At 44.4% G+C, this 16,926-nt stretch overlaps 1 protein-coding gene across 1 annotated transcript; it reads left to right on the top strand.

Moving 5' to 3' along the window:
• The first annotated feature begins 15,913 nt into the window (after positions 1 to 15,913).
• On the top strand, positions 15,914 to 16,916 carry LOC104132182 (feather beta keratin). The gene is given in 3 exon segments (XM_009645437.2): positions 15,914 to 15,982; positions 15,984 to 16,019; positions 16,324 to 16,916. Coding segments are annotated over 3 exon segments (426 nt in total). The 3' UTR covers positions 16,645 to 16,916.
• The last annotated feature ends 10 nt before the right edge of the window (positions 16,917 to 16,926 follow it).

Genomic DNA, 16,926 nt, shown 5'->3' with positions numbered 1-16,926 from the left:
AGGGAGAATCGGGACTGGAGAATCTGCTGCGTGGGAAAGTTGTTTTTGAAGTGATGAACAATCCCTTTGCATGTTCAAGGCTTATTATCAGATGCACCTGATCTGGATGAAGAGCTACTTGATAGTAAAGATCTGATTCCAGGATGTCTAAATGGAGTTATGTGATATTAACTTTATAATAGGCACTTTGCCTATGTAAATCAATACAAAGCACTCGGGAAGTATTTCAAAACTCTTTCCTTGAGGACACTTGGAGATTTCCCAGTGAATAATTTTGCCCTGGCCAACCCTCAGAGAGGCACTTAAAGGTAGCTGGGAGTATAAATCTGCTTAAATCAAAACCCAGGCTGCATGGAAACCATGCAAGGGAATAAAACCAGACTTTTAGTACAGAACCTGGGCCCGAGTGATCCTTCCACTTCCTGCAGACCGCAGCCACGCGGAACTTCCCAGCACTGACACCAGTACTGCACGCGCCTGCCCTCCTTTATAGCGTGGCTGTCGCCCAAAGCTCTGGGCCGCATGGCAGCTGAGCGTATTCACAGTGAAATTACACGTGGCACAAATATGCCAGGTCATTTATGGTTAGGTTGACCAACATGGGTTTTGCACAAGTCCTTGGGGAAGGAGAAAGGAAGGACAGACACCGTGCTCTCATTGTAGGCGTTGGTCCAGACAGGCAAGGATCCTCCATCACGGACGCTAGAACAGGCATCACGGCTCCATTTGTAGGACAAGTGTGGTGGTGTTAGAGAGTGGTGTGACTTTAGTGGTGGATGGTAGCCACTAGAGTTGGTCTTGCTGATCTGCTATTGAATAGGCCACCACTGGAGGCATGTTCATGGGGCTAGACTGTTGCTAGGTACCAATATTCAAAATCCATGAATATTATGTGATCATGCACAGTGCAAACTGAGCATAATCCATACTGGATTGCTGGAGGGAAGAGAGATGGCTGGCTTCTGCCATCTTGGGATTTGTCCCATGCACTTTAAAAACCATTGGGGTATGCATGGGGCAGTTTAAAACTTTAAAAAAAAAAAAAAAGCTTTTATGAAAAAATGCAAAATAATGATCGCACCTGAAAAACGATGCTTGCAATCCTCATACACGTATTTCTGAAGTGTAGGTGTTGCTCAACATCCAGATGTCTAAATCCGACGGCAGAGGCTTAGTTTTGCAATGCTCTGCATGTGTACCAATATAATTAATGTTTATGAAGCATTCTGAAAACTGCATTTGTTCTTACTGAAAGGATCATACAGGAGCCATCTGAAGCTGGGATTGATTTATGGAGAAAGAAGTTGTGGATTTAATTTGCAGACTCCAAGAACTCGAGGAGATTAGTGCGGAGATGATGTCCTGGGGGGTGGCAAAAGCTGTTGGAAACGCAGTCCCCTGGAGATTACAGTGGGAAAAGGTCTCTGTTTTGAAGTCTTGGGAGGTAGCAGCTTTTGTTTCTGACTTAAGGGTGTGAACTTTGATGTAATTTTTCATGGATCTACTGCTACAGGCCCAGCCAAAAATTACCCACTTATATTTGTCCCTCTTTTTTTTTAATATTTTGAAAGCAGAGATTAATGAGGGAGGTGGAAAAGTGATTGATCCTTCTGAGTCACAGAACATAGATCATGAAAAGCAGAATCATTCCTCTGCTGGGCTCATAGTGCCTTTTGGGGGGGGGGGGGGAACGTGAGCACACTAATGCTCAGCGTAAGAACTCATTAGTCCTGGCTATTACCATATATTGGCCAATATATATATATTTGCTTTGTGCTATGAAGTTGCGCGTACCCATATTGCAGATTCTTCTTGCGCAAGTTATCCCAACCAAGTGACCTAGAGAGGGGGTTATAGTGCCCTTGCTCTTGCCTGCACATGCCTGTTGAATGATTTTTGTCTTATTTTAGGGGAATAACCTTGTGAGTAGGTTGGGAAATTCATACTAGTACTTCAATTAATTAAAAAAATCTGTATCTGCTGTGTGGGCACCTGCACTCTTGAGAGCCTGCGAAGGAGCAGGGAGGAGGTTGCAGCCAGGCAGCTTTCCATGGCCCACGATGGAGGTGGCCTGGTGCTGCACCATGCAGGGTACAGCCCCCTCCAGAGACAGCAGCATCTTTCTGCCATGCAGAAATGTAATTCAGATGAATTCTTGAAAAAGATGCAAAAGCTTATAAATATCAAGTGGTGATTTACTTCACACTGGCGTGGGTGGTGAGCCTCAGGAAGGTGAGGATGCCACTTTTAGTGGGACTCACAAGGGTTGAAAAATAAAGTGTAGAGAGAAAAAAGGAAAACCAAAGAAGTGTGTGCTGCATGACAATATTTAATGCGAATGAGAAGCTGAATATACATGCGCAAAATTAGATGGATATAGGATATAGTCAGAAGAGTTCCAGGACTTCATGAGGTTCTACGATGAATCTCCCATTCCATGATTTTGCACAGATTGTTGTTCATTGATTAGAAGTAATTTACAATGAAATCTGCTATTATTACAATTGCTGGAAGGTATTTTTTTGCCCTGGCTTGCATCAAATGAGTTAGAAGCAGAGAAATAAGCTGGGAAACCATTACATCGTGGGTCTAAGCAGAATTAAAGCACAAGAAAGGACCTATAAATGCCTAACTTTAAGAAATGCCAAGTAGAGCTGATTTTTTTGATTGTATATGCTGGTTCAGCAAGATATATAAGTGAATATGAATTTTGATAAAATTTCATTTTGGAACCCAAGATTTTCAGTCATATAATTTTGAAGTATTTATACTTTTTTATTTTGAGAGAAACTGATACTGAAAAGTCAATGTTGGCATAAAAACTTGAATTTATTGAGATACATTTTTATCAACCCAAAAATATATATTTGAAAATCTTGTTTCTTGGAAAATTCTATTTTTTAATTCTTTTTAATTTCGAATAAGATCAATAGCGAAATTTCAATTCTTGGTAGTTTGGAAATTCTAGTCTTCGTGCAGGTCTAGGGCCAGGAAGCCATGCTTTTATGGACTCCACTGGGAACTGTGGGAGCTCAGCACTTCTATAATCCATTATCCATAAACTCAGTCGTGATCTGTCTTACTTCTCAGTTCTGCTTTTCACTTAATCCACAGATATCCATGTTGGATTTAGGTTGGCCTGCAAGTTCTATAACAAAATTGTTTGGACAAGTGAGGAGAAAAAGGATTAAAGTTTCCTGGATCATAAAACGATAATCCTGAGTTACACGCTGTCCCAGAACCACACATTCCCCTAAACCCATGAGATCCCCTGGAACAGAGCAAGTTTCTGATATCGAACAGTGCCGTAGATCCCACTATGGTTTGCTGAGGGAAGGTGGTGAGAGTTGGGCCGGGATAAATCACAGAATATGGTGGTGAGTCAGGATCCACTATGTCCACTATTGTATCGGGGTATTTTATGACACAGGTGTCATTGGAGGTGAGGGCAAACGGCTCGGGGCACGTCACCCCCGGTGGCAGGCAGCACTCGTTGTAGGGTGACATGTGACAGATCCAGACCTGAAACACAGGAGGAGGGGGAGGAGAAAAGGCAGTTGTTAGTCCAGCAAGAAGCTTGCATATTAGGTGTCAAGATTTGGGAATGATAGGGTTGCATGCTGGATATCACAGTTGCTGGGAAATGGGGGAATTACAAAGTGCAAGTAGTTCAGGTGGTCGTTAAATGTTTGTCTGGTTCCCATTTCCCATCCAGTAACTCTCCTCCTTTCTTAGTAACCCTTTGGAACTTCATTGTCTCAATATCTGACGATATTTTCTAGATCACCACTGTTTTCAACTTAAAATGCTCTTGTGCTATTGCTTCTCCCCAAGATTTTCAGTGTGTTGCACTGCTCTGTCTCACTCCTCCTCTTGCCGCTTCAAACCCCGCGGAAAGCTGTAACCCCAACTCGGCTCCATGTTTTCAATTTTAATCCTCACGGTATTGGCAAAACCAAAACATGGGGGTGAAGCTGGTTACCTCATCTCGCCTGGTTAGAAGTGGAACAATATGATCTGGGATGAAGATCCACCCATCTTTTATTAGTCTCATTATATATCATCTGCATTATGGTATCTTCTATTTGAAATCACACAGCTCTTCAAAACTGTACCTGTTATCAAGGCCAGATTTTCTCCGGTATTGCGTAATTATAGATTAACAGGCCATCCTTGCCCTGGATTGTGCCCACACTAATTAGGCATGACAAACAGAGTGAGGAAGAAGCGATAATTTTCTTCACTTTATCAGTGTGAAGAGATTAAGGCTGGCCTAAAGGCTGGGTCTGAACTGATTTCCTAACGTTTACCCCAGGGGTCTGCGGGAGCGGCAAAATTCAGGGGAGATTTCTTGTGTCTCATCTAAACATCTCGTTTTAGCCACATGCCGTGGTTGCCTTCTCCAATCCTCAGGGAAGCATCTACAGCTTTTTCCAATTGACCCTATGCCTTTGACTTGAAGGTAAGAAAAAAAAAAAAAAGCAACAACAGAATATTTTACCAGCTAAAGAGTTGGGACTGAAATGGCTGGCTTAGCCTTTGGGACAAGATCAGTCTTAAGTCCTGATCATAGATCAGGTTTTTAGGGAACCTCCAGCAGTCCAATGCAGGCAAAGGACTTGTCAAAGCTTATCCTAGTACTCATGAACAGAGGTGAAGAACAAACGCTTGTCCGTTCCTTCAAGAGGTGGAATTCAGCTCTATAAATATATTTTAAACAAAAGCAGCAGTAAAGAGGCTTTTTAGTCAGAAAAATCCAAGTTCCAGTCTCTGTAGGATTTTGAAAATACTTAGGACAAGTTCTCCAGCTGTTAAAAGACACCACAGCTTCCTTGAAGGCAGCTGAGGGTGAGAACATCATAAAAAATTATTTTTTTTGTCAACGCTAACTTGTTTAATGAAACCCAGTCTTTATAATATGAAAATAATGCTCACCAATATGAAATTATTGAGGCTCTTTAGAGTTCCAAGAGAGTTTTATATGCCATCCCTGGCTTAAATGACCGGCTGTCCCGAACACTAATGTAGTTTGCAAATGCCAGCTTTCACCTCCAAGCTGTAAAAGTTCAGTTGACTTTAAACTAAAGGACAATAGAAAGCATATTTCTGGAAGAATACCCCCGTGCCCTTTCCGAAGTTTACCCTATCATTTGATAATATTTAGATAGCAATAAGTAATTGATTCAAAATTGACTTACCCGGATCACCAAGGAGAAGAGTTTAAGAAAAGTGATTAGAAGAGTTCTACGTAGCAAATGCTTTTATACACTTAGTCAAATTGCCTGGAGGATGTGACACCCTTTTTGCATGAAGTCTTAATTAGTTGCAAAACAAACTTTGCTGCATGCATAACTTCTGCAAGTAATGAAACTGTTTTGCTCGCTGTTTGTGTTCGTTAGGCACTGGAGCTTCACGCCGTGTGCTAAATGCACACTACACCCTGCAGGCAGGCTTCGCTTTAACGTTCCGTGGGTCAAAAAGAGCTTGATACGCTTCATTAACCACATTTCAGTTATGAGTTAATCGAGCCTTCCTTTATTTGCATTTTTTTCCCCCTCAAATTCAGTCTGTGAAAAGGATTCAGGGAGCAGGATTTTATTTTTATTTCCCAAATCCAACGTGTTGTCCGGTGCGGAAGAGTTTTCCTCTGAAATGCATTACAGGGCATCAAACTTAGCAGTGTACAGCTGGCGTCCCTCTCGGGGATTATTCATGGATGAGGAGAACAACTCAATAAATCTGTAGCCATTTTCCCAGTCCTTTTTGAATAGGATGGATTCCTAGGGCGAGAGCTCTACCTTATCGAACGTCTGCTTTTCATCGTTACAAATAGCGCTTGCATAGGATTTAAGTGGATTGGTTTCAGGTCTCTTTGCAGGGTTTGACTGTGTTGCAATTAAAGGCAGGTAGATGCTACCCACGTTTTCTTGCCACTGACTCAAAGTGAAGTCACGGAGCATCACACGGCCAAGCTGGTTTGGTGTTTCCCCCTGCTCCCCCTCCAGCTTTTTGACCGGGTTGAAAAGGAGAATATTACAGGAAAGGGAAGGTTGTAATGGACTGGAATCTGCAACTGGTGTTTCCACCCAGGCTGTGTTTTTCTGTGACAGTACTAAGGTGAAGACTGGGGCGGCGGGGGTGGGATGGGATACACAAGCAATAGCTCTATCCTGATGAGAACTTAATTTAAGAGAAATGAGAGGCATAAGTTTAATATTAGACTACCAAAGAATCAGTGAAAATGAGGGCTGTCAGTTTGTCAAGATCTTTATGAATGAGCCAGACATGTGGATTTAAAAATGTTTTTATAAACACTTTAAAGTGGAAATCAATGAGAGAAATATCCCGTTAAAGGAGGAGAGGGAAACCGGGATTTGCATGGAAACAGATTTCTGAAGAGGCCATCAGGTAAAACTGTTGGGAGTTCTTTGGCATAACAGTCGCCTGACATGCCAGCTTATAAACCTGAAAGGTTTTTTTAATACATAAAAGGTATTCTTAATTAAATCCTATTGTAATGCCAGGAATAGGGATCACTTACATATTTGGGGACACACTCGAGAAGTACAATGGAGCTCGCTGCGTTACGTTAGCAGACCTGATGCAAAATGCTTTATCTGCATAAATGGCTGGGGATCAGCCTGAAATCTTTTGTTCTGTTTGCAAGCTCCCATAAATGCTTTTGCCTTAGGACCCCTGCTAACAACCTCCCAAGCTACAGATAATTTATGATATGAAGGAAAAATGTAAGTAAATAGTAATTACGAACAAAGGAATCCTTCCTCCCAGCTTGCACGGCAAGGGCGGGAGGGACGAGGGACGTCATCATCCTAGCACCACACAACGGTCGCCCTTCACTTCGAGTGCAAATCTTGTGAAAGAGAATTAATAGTTTTGATAGTGGAGTCTTTGCCACGCGGGGCCTGATGGTTGCTTTAAGACAATCATATTTAGGGTGGGTCTAAAAAGCTTTCTGAGGCTGGAGGAACTAAGAAAAGGGAGCCAGCTGAGAGGACTGCAGTGAGGCTTTCCCTGTTCAGGATGGACGGTGGTGTTGCCGCCGCTTGATCCGGATATGTGGGGATCCCTAAAGGCTCCTCCTTTAAGGGGCAGAGATGCAGCAGCTGCTCTGAAGAAGGCAAAGATCTAAAGCTGAAGTACATTATTTTATTAACACTTTGCAGTGCTGCAGGATGACTGGAGTAAGGCTGGTGCCAGCTTGTATAATGTAGTATATTTATTTGTAGCGGATTTTCCCAGGCTTGGGTCCCTTTTTGTCTCTCTGCTCCAGCCTGGTTAGGAAGCTTTGTGTTCGGACTGACTCCCTCCTAGATAAGTCATGCTCACGCCTGTGCGTGGGCATCCCTTCAGTCCCTCTGGGGATCACTAGAGCATTTATACTGATTTGTCTAAAATATTTCAAAATCAAATCTTGCTGCTTGGCGCGATGGGGAAAAAAACCCCCATGCCTATTCCTTCTGCCTAACATCCCTAAGAGAAAGCCGTTCCGATTTGCTGAAGGCAGCTGCTCTTCAGGGAGGCAAAGGATTTTTCTTGTACAAATGAAGAGCTCGGTCTCTTATTTCTCATGTTGATTTTAAGCAGGTGAATCTACAGGGGAACACCATTGAGTGCCTCACTTTTTGCCAGAAGGTGGCCCAAAAAAAAAAAAAAAAGGCTGGAGTAAAAATGTGGATTTGCATTTCATCCTTAGCGCTGTTCGGACTTTTCTGAGTAAAACATTGCTACATCTTAGCCAGGTTGGTGTTCAGGGCCATAATAAGAAATGGGGAATATGGCTACAGTTTTCTGATTAAAGCCGGCTTTTTGAGGGCTCTAGGCAAAAGGGGAGTAAAGGCAGTGGGAATGTCTGAAGATTTACTTCTAATTAATCTGCCAAAGCACTGCTCTTACCACTGAGGAGCTACCATTAAAGCTGTGCAGCAGGAGTCATTTGGCTGAGAAATCATATACACAGATATAGGGAGATGAATATATATTTATTTCTACGTCTTTGTTTTCCTTCAGAATTCATTTAGTAAGATTTTGGTTCTTGTTCTTGCAGTTTAACCATGGGTAAAGACAATGATTGGTTGTATCGCTATAAAATTCCCGCCACGTGCTGCTCATAAGCCGAGTGAAGATAAACCTTAAAAATGTGTAGGTAAAATAAATCCAGTTTATAACTGCCTGTAAACCACTGCAGGCGCTGGTCTTAGGGAGGAAAGCTATCGCGTGCGGTAGATCCCTTAATTACTGGAATTGCCCCAGTAGCTCAGTTTTATAGGAAAGCAGCAAGACGCTCCGTGATGGCGCAGGCGTGGGGCGCTGCAGTCGGGGAGCCCCACGGGGTCAGTGCGAAGAAGCCTGGGTGTGATGGGGGCTGTGGGGTGTCAGGTCCTGCACCTGGGGGAGCCGGGTGGCCCTGGATATTTCCTGAACCAGGGCAATGCTCACTGGAGGCTTGTCCTGGTTTCGGCTGGGACGGAGTTAATTTTCTTCCTAGTAGCTAGCACAGTGCTGTGTTTTGGGTTTAGTACCAGAAGGATGTTGGTAACTCACTGATGGTTTTAGTTGTTGCCAAGTAGTGCTCAGACTACTCAAGGACTTTTTGAGCTTCTCCTGCTCGGCCAGGGGCAGAACAAGCTGGGAGGGGGCACAGCTAGGACAGCTGACCCCAACTGACCAAAGAGCTATTCCAGACCATAGAACGTCATGCTCGGGGGAGTTGGTCGGTTGGTGCGGGGAGAGTGGTCGTGGCTTGGGAGGGGCTGGGCATCAGTCGGCGGGTGGTGAGCAACTGCATTGTGCATCATTCATTTTGTATATTCTGTTATCATTCTCATTATTACTATTGTTTTCTCGTATTAAACTGTCGTTATCTCAGCCCTCGGCTCTAACCTTTTATTTTTTTCCCGATTCTCTCCCCCATCCCACTGAGGGAGGCGGGGAGTGAGCGAGCGGCTGCCTGGTGCTGAGTTGCCAGCCGGGTTAAACCACGACAAGGCTTTTCCGTAAGTGCTTGGAACAAATCAGATGTGATCTTTAATAAACATTACAGGAAGATAGCTGGAAATGCCTGGCAAGAAAAACCTGGGCTGCCAACTGTGCTCAGACTGAGCTTTTTGTGCCATTAATCCAGGCTTAGCATAACCTGTGCTCCTCTTATGGGCCTTGTCTTTTCTAAATACTGTCCCAGAGACTGCTCTGACCTCTGACAATTCATTGCAGCCTCTTTCTATGGCCCCGTGTGCTGTAAGTACGTTATGGGACTCCTTGAGACTTTTATTCTCTTTGCAATTTTTGGGTGCTATATAAAATGCTGCCTTGTACTTCCCTCGCAGCTTAATTTTTCATTGCCTTTGGCAAATGTTAATTCTAGTTATTATCTAGGTTTAATAGTGAAGCACAGAGGCTAAATGAATTGTCAGAGGTCACTTGGTGAGCAAATGGAACAGCCTGGAGTAAAACAGGCTTTCCTCCTTGACATTTATCGCATTATTTATAATTCGGATCCCAGCAACTCTTTGAAGTCTTAACTGAGATTGCGTGGCATCGGGCAAATACAGGGCGAGTCCCCACTCAGAACAAGCAGCTTTCAGACTGATTAGACCTGAGAAACAAAAGAGCAGGGATTAGGATCTCTTTTACAAATGCCAAGTTAATGCAGAGGGATTAAGGGAGGGGCTGTCAGCACAGAAAAGCACAGCGAGGGCTTTACCTTCTGGAACGACTTTTCCAGTTTTACGTAGGAAATCCGTGGCAGTCAGGAAGGAAGCACTGACCTGAGTTTTAATAAATTCTTTCATTTTAAGAGCATCCATTATAGTCGCGTTCTCCTGGCACTGTTTCCGCCATAAACTGAGGATTTGGGGTAAGAGCTCAGCTCATCGGATGACTGCAGTGCATACAACTGTAGCTAGGCTGGCGGTTGGGACCCCGGGACACTCCGCTCTCCGCGATAGCTGTGTTCGCAGGAGAGACCTGAAACTGTATCTGAAAAGTGGCCAAAGGGATTAGGAATCCCAGTGCAGGGGGATGCACTTGGCCTGAACAAAACAGCAATTCAATAGGGCTGGAAATCCTCACACTCTGCTTTTTTTTTTACCCACCCCCCCCCAACTTGGAACGAGCATTCTGACAGCTGCTTAAAGTATTTTAAGACGCTGTCCCTAGTTAAAATCTGCGGCTTCACGGATGTATTTTGAAACCGAAGCTGTCACTCTAGAAATCCGCCATTACCAATGCCTGCAAATTACTCACTATGCAGTAATGACCTTTGTTACAAAAATAATACCCTTTAAGTGACAATCCTATATCAAAAATCATCCCTTGGGTAATGGTTGGTTACCAAGGAATAATTGTTTCAGTGTGGATTTATCCTCTTTCCTGAAGAGAACTCTTAAAGTCTGAAAAACAAAGAAAACACGTAAAGGAAAGAAGGTAAAGAGGAGGCCTGTGTTATAGGAACCTTCTTAAACTGAGTGACAGCTTAAAGAAGCCTTTTGTGCGTGAGGTTTGAATTAACTCCCCAGATTTTTTCCCCCCGGACTGAGTTCTGCACCCTGCCTGCATGTGTCAGGCTTGCCCCATTTGCACGTTTTGACCGTCGCATTCTCCTCTCCTACTTTCATTAGAGATGTCCAGGAGCCTAATCCTTGGCTCAAATCATTCTCCTGACTGCTCTGAAAAGGCCTCCGAGTCTTGATTAAGGGCCTTAATAAAGGGTCTTTATTTTGTTATTCCTTAATATGAGTAGTTCAGCTCTTTGAGACCCCTCCCCTAAGTGCAAACAGTATTAAATATGTAACAGGAACATACAGAGGTCATGCTTGCGCATACAAATATTCTCCGTTTTCACATATCAAGTGAGCAAGTGCATCTTTGTGTAATTTCTGAGACATCAGTATTGTCGTCGAAGGTTTGGGTTTTCTCTGTGCCGGTTTGCATCAGCCGCCTGTTCTCAGAAACCTGGTGGCAGCGCAAAGCCACTTTTCATGTGAAAATCAAACAAAAATGTGAGATGACGCAAGCGCCTCCACACATAACCAGAGAACGTACGTTAATAACCTTGACACGGATTTCAGGGTGACTTTGTAACTCTGTTTTAAAACACGGCAATCGTGCTGGATCCTTAAAATATGATAATAAGTGTTTTGCATGTATAAATTATTAATGAGAGTTTGCAAAGCGCTTTGAAATTCTTTAATCTGAAACTTCCGCAGGCTGTTCCCGATGACTTGCTTTGGGATCTTTACAAAGACATGTACTTTACAGGAATAATTTAGGAGATGAGGACCATGAATTGAATGAATTATTAAAAACAAGGAAAATACAAGCAAATGAGCTGGTTCTCAGAGAAAGGTGGTGGAGCATGGATGCTTTCTGTACTGAAATCTCCCAGTCCTCCACAGGATAAGAGGGTACCCCAGCAGCGGCAGTGTGTTGCCCAAAGATTTACTTGCGTAGTTACAGTGGATTGTACATTAAACCTGCAAAAAGAGGGGTTTGGTTTTTTTTTTTTTACACCCAGCTACAAAGGTCATCCCAACCTTGTCCAAAGAGCTGACTGCTAAGACTGTCTGCCGCAAACATAAACCGCCTGTCCGAGGGTAGGATCCAGCTGCTTTTGGGTGGAGGAGCGCTAAAATTCAGGAGCAAAGGAAAGAAAATTCCTTCTCCCTGTGTATCAGGTGATGTGAACGCATGGAGCGTGCGGGTTCCGTGGGTACGGCCAATGACCGAGGTCACCAAAGTAGCAGCCGTGATCTTTGGCGTCACCTCATATGGAGCTTGGCGATTCCCTGTAATCCCTCCTCTGCGATCCCCCCGAGTCTGGCTTTGGAGCTGGGTGCGCTTCAGAGAGACAAAATTAAAGAGAAGTCACTCCTGCGTTACAGGGCAAGCGAAGGTTCGCTCCCACTGAAGAATGATGAGATTTTGGTTGCCAAAGCCATGATGCCTCCGAGGATGTAGATTTTTAGAAGCCATTTGCCTTGAAAACGAGGCGTCTCGGAGCTGTTCCAAATTTGAAGCCAGAACTAACTCGTAGTTTTGAAAGGCTCTTTGTGCTTTCCAAGCCGTGCACTCCAGCTCCCAGCCCATCTGCCTGTGGTCCTTACCAGCTAAATGTGATTTGAGGGGCAAGATGAGTGGGGAACAAGAGCATCGGGCAGATGACAGGCAGCCCACTAAATGGCAGTTGTGCCGTTGAAGGGGGGCCAGCTCTTGAAATACGCTTGCAGGAAGGGAAAATAATCTGTTGCTGAGATGACTTGTATCCTGAGAAAAAAAATTGATTAAAATTATAAGGCTTTACCCTTTGAGGTAGAAATCATTGCAATGACATAAAAATGCGTGGAATGGAGTTTCTTTGCATCTACTGGGGTCCATGGTCACCCAAGACTGTAAGAGGTGGGATCTAATATTAATGCAATGTAGAAAAAAACCAAACCCCAACGTTATGAGGCAAGGAATCATGACCTGATTAGGGGAATGGCATACGTGACTTTGATCTGTTTATCTTAAAGGGATATTATTACTCAATCCATGGGTGTCGGAAGCCAATACCACGCTTTAATAACACAGCAGTCAGCACTTATAAATCATTCATGAATACTTGTGATGTGACATTTGATTTAAGGAGGAGGCAGAGCTTCCTGATAAGAGTTATTGCCCTAGGGATGCCTCCAACACACCTCATCATTTAGAAGGGATTTACAGAGGAAAATTTTTACTGCTCTATTGGAGAAGCAAACAAGTAGCAGGTAAACAACTCTGGACAGGAAATCTGTCTGTAGGGAAGGGCAGATCTCAGGGTACGATGCAAGATACTTTTCCCGACTAGCCCGTCCTGTGGACTGACGGCTGCAGCTTTTGACATGACAGCCCGAAGATGAGCTACGTGGGGACAAAAAAGGTCTTTGTCATTCTTGGTGGTGGCAGCTTTGCACCCCAATTCTTACTGGCAGACCCTTTAATCCAAGTTGATGCCCAAATAAGCATCCCAGGGACCAACCAAAGCTGGAGTACAGAATGAGGCTTTATCAGAAAGGGTTAGGATGACCAGAAATGTCCTTTTCTAAAGAATAAGAAACAAAATACCGATTTCTGCCTAGGCAGCCTATTGAAATAGAAGTGATTACGCTATACCAGGCTTTTCCATGCAATCATGGCAAGTCTCAGAGCCTTCCTGGTCTGGCCCAGCCTGAAGGAGCCACTTATGGTGGAGTCACTGGGTGTGAATTTTTGCTGTCGATCCGGAGCAGATGTACGGCTCCCGCTCTGCAGGTAGGCAGCTCAGTTTGTCTTCTCCTGGGGGAGCTGAGGGAATTATTTTTCACTGGCAAGGATGTGCTGTGAAAGGCGAAGGGAGAGAAGCAACAACTTAGGGTTTATACACAAGATGTTTTTGTGGTGACAGCGGGGAGAGGCACAGAGCCTGTGGCAGCAAGCTGATGTTCGAGAAAGTGGATGGCTTGTGTTGGTGATTTCCAAAAAACCCATATTCCAACCTTATTTTGTTGCCTGATGCTGCTGCACTATAAAGCCATAAGAATTTAGAGTGGCTGTGGATCTGCTCCAGGAGTTCTATAAAAGGTTGTTATTATGACACACACAAAACTACTTTTTAATGAAAAAATTAATAACCCTGGTTTCTGTAGCTATTAAATATTGCCTACTTAGGGACTACCCATGACTCTCAAACTTCAAGCGATGTTATTATCCAAGTGACATAACTATTTAAATTTTGTCATATACTCGCAATATTTGCATAGTATACACACTTTGTATGTCTCAAGCGTTCATAAATATTTGGGACTAACTTTGAAGTTCCTTCCTTTAAAGAAGCCAAAGGAGAAGCTTCAGTGTTGTTGTACAGCCCTGGGGATCCGCAGACAGACACACCTGAATATGTAAGGGAGGCAAATGAAGGATCAAGGTTTTGATATTGCTAGGGAGAAAACTTTAAGTGAAATCTATTTTTTTTGAATGAAAAAATATTTTAGAAAAACGTTTCCGTTAATCCTGGAATCGATCGCTTATTGCACCTCAGTGATTGCTACAGGATGCACCCCCAATGAATTTGTTTTTTCTCTGTGTTGAATTCTGAAAATAATAAAAATAAAATCACCAATCCGGGTGTGATGTTCTGCAGGAATTCTGCTGGGTGGATGCTTTTATCCCTTCACAGTCAGTTTAATTCTCGTTTTGCTGCAGTCGTGATGTATTAGGTTCTGTTTTAATGAGTGAAATTAAACATTTCTCTCTTCAGAAATGCTTCATGCAATGGTGTAAAAATTTGAGCGTCAGTCTTCATTTTTCTTCATTTGGTTAGCCAAAATTACCAACTCAAATTACTCCAATGTAGTATAAATTATTGTTTGCTACACCACCTGAATGAAGCATTTGGCTTTCTGTGTTTGGGTATGGTAATAAATCAACCCAAAATATGTGTCCAAGCAATTGCGTGGATGCTGTCTTCTCATGTCTTCTCAATTGCTTTAATTTCTTTCCTCCAGGAGAGTTGTCTGAACACTGTAAGGGAACGTTCTGGATACCGGTTTGTTATGCCAGTACATAAAAGCTTAGCACATCACACCCCTAATTAGATGAGGGAAACAACTCGTCCAGTAGCCCATATCCAACGCCAGATGCAAACAGTGTGTTTCCACTGAGAAATGCTCTGTAGAGCAATTCTGGTTTGCTTTGCAAACCCCACTGATTTGCTGTGCTAAATTCTGAAGTCAGGGTCTCTCAAGACCCGCAGTGCTTTTCCCACCGAGTTTCACCTCAACTATTTAACGGGATGGTTTTGTCTTGTACTATCATGGTCTTCACTGCTGCCAGTACACGGATGATTCGAAGCCACATTGTGAGAAGAGCTTTCTCTGTACTTAAGAAGTGCCTGGCCTGTCTGATATTGCACAATGGGTTTTAATTGATATTTTGAATGTGCAACTCGTATCTGGCCAGGTAGGACCAGCTGACCCGTCTAACACTGTCCTTGCACGGTTTGAACATGAGCCCATAAAGTCTGAAAGCAAAATTTTAGTCTCAGCATGGTGAGATAATTCGCAGTCTCATGTCAGGAAAGGATTCTCCTTACCAGCAGTGGCTCCGTTTGCTGACCCCATGTAAAAACGTAGGCTATCCCCCAAACAGACCTCAGCTCACTATTGGTAGGGAAGGAGAAAACAATTTTTGACCCTTTACAGAAAGTGCTCAGTGGCAGTTGAGAGGCAAATTATTTCCAAAAATGGCTCAAGTGTTACGTTGCCTCGGAAGAACACACTTTTCAAAGCATTCTAATAGTCCCATGTTGTATGCTGGGAATTAAAAGTATGGGAGATTCTACAAAATTAGAAGGTAGTGATACAATAAGCTATAAACCATGGTGTGATTTCTGAAATAAAATGGTTTTAATGTTGCCTGACAAACTAAAAATTTGCTACGGAGTTTGTGACCTAATTAGGTCTTTATCTAAAAAACCATCTCGCTCTCAATGAGAGATTTGAGCCAGGTATGTGGTGCGGTCCTAAGAAACAGAGCAAGATACCTGGAAGTATATTTGTGCAAACCATGCAAAATATCCAGTTATGTAACTAAGATGACTCTAGCGTGATTCTAATATACAAATGGCCCTGTGGAAGACAAGCCAGGGGCTGAAATGACAGCCGAACGCATTGCTTTCCAATCGGATCACCATAAAGGCCTAAATTACCTGAATAACCGTGCTGTGCAAGAAATTCATTTGATCTGTAATTATGTCACAGAAACCAAGGCTCTGGGGTGGAATTGGCATGCTATTAGCAAGGAAATGGGGAGGGAGCGTTGAAACTGCCAAATCAAAGCCAACTTCAGTAGTAGGGAGTGCGTACTATACAAGATGAGCTTGTTGGTACCACATTGCATGCGCCAAGGGTGCCTGTGGGCCTGGGGCGGTCGGGAGCAGTATAAAAGGCAGTCCCACAGCAGGCTCCCTCATCCACTTCTCTTGCCTTCTCCTCCTTGGTGAACAAGGTGAGCTGCAAACACCTTTGCCTCACTCTTCTCTCTCTCTTCTTCTCTTCTTCGTCCCTTGGCCTCAACTGAGTCTTTCTTTCGGTCTAGCTCTGCTGAGGGAATTGCTCCTTGATCCTGGTCCCAGCTTCTCTGCTCTCCTGGCCCTCATCGGGGGGGAGGTGGGAGAAGGACTTTGGTTTCTCTGCAGGGCCGCATTCGGTACCTGGGCTCTTCAGTCCCTCTTCCTCCCTAGGCAGGCTCTCCCTGCTCCCCAGCCTGTGCCTCACACGCTGCCCGTGCTTTCCTTGCCCTCCCTCCCAGGTGCACCTCCATCCCACAGCCATGTCCTGCTACGATCTGTGCCGTCCCTGTGGCCCAACCCCGCTTGCCAACAGCTGCAACGAGCCCTGCGTCAGGCAGTGCCAGGACTCCCGCGTGGTGATCCAGCCCTCGCCCGTGGTGGTGACCCTGCCCGGACCCATCCTCAGCTCCTTCCCCCAGAACACCGCTGTGGGATCCACCACCTCCGCTGCTGTGGGCAGCATCCTGAGCGAGGAGGGAGTGCCCATCTCCTCCGGGGGCTTCAACCTCTCTGGCCTTGGTGGCCGCTCCTACGGCAGAAGGTGCCTGCCCTGCTAAAGCCGGTCTTGATGTCCCATGAGTGCATTGACCAGGAAGCCCAAAGCCAGGTGCCGGACTGAGGATGGAGCTTCTGGCCAGGTTTCCAGAGGGGCCAAGAACCCTCGTGGCCTCCGACAAAGCCAGGTGTCCTCCTGTGCTGTCTGGAAACTTGGCCACCTGATGTCGTCTTCTACTCCTGCATTCTTCTGTGCATCGTGAGCCCCTGTTGCCTGCTGCTGTCCTGTGCCATGGGTTCATCCTGAAGCAAGTTGAGCGGGGCCCTGCTCATCCCCCTCTCCG

The sequence above is a fragment of the Egretta garzetta genome, unplaced genomic scaffold (assembly GCF_000687185.1).
Source record: "Egretta garzetta isolate BGI_Z169 unplaced genomic scaffold, ASM68718v1 scaffold701, whole genome shotgun sequence".
Taxonomy (NCBI): Eukaryota; Metazoa; Chordata; class Aves; order Pelecaniformes; family Ardeidae; genus Egretta; species Egretta garzetta.
The sequence above is the reverse complement of the archived record's forward strand: the minus strand, read 5'-3'. Positions and strand labels throughout refer to the sequence as shown.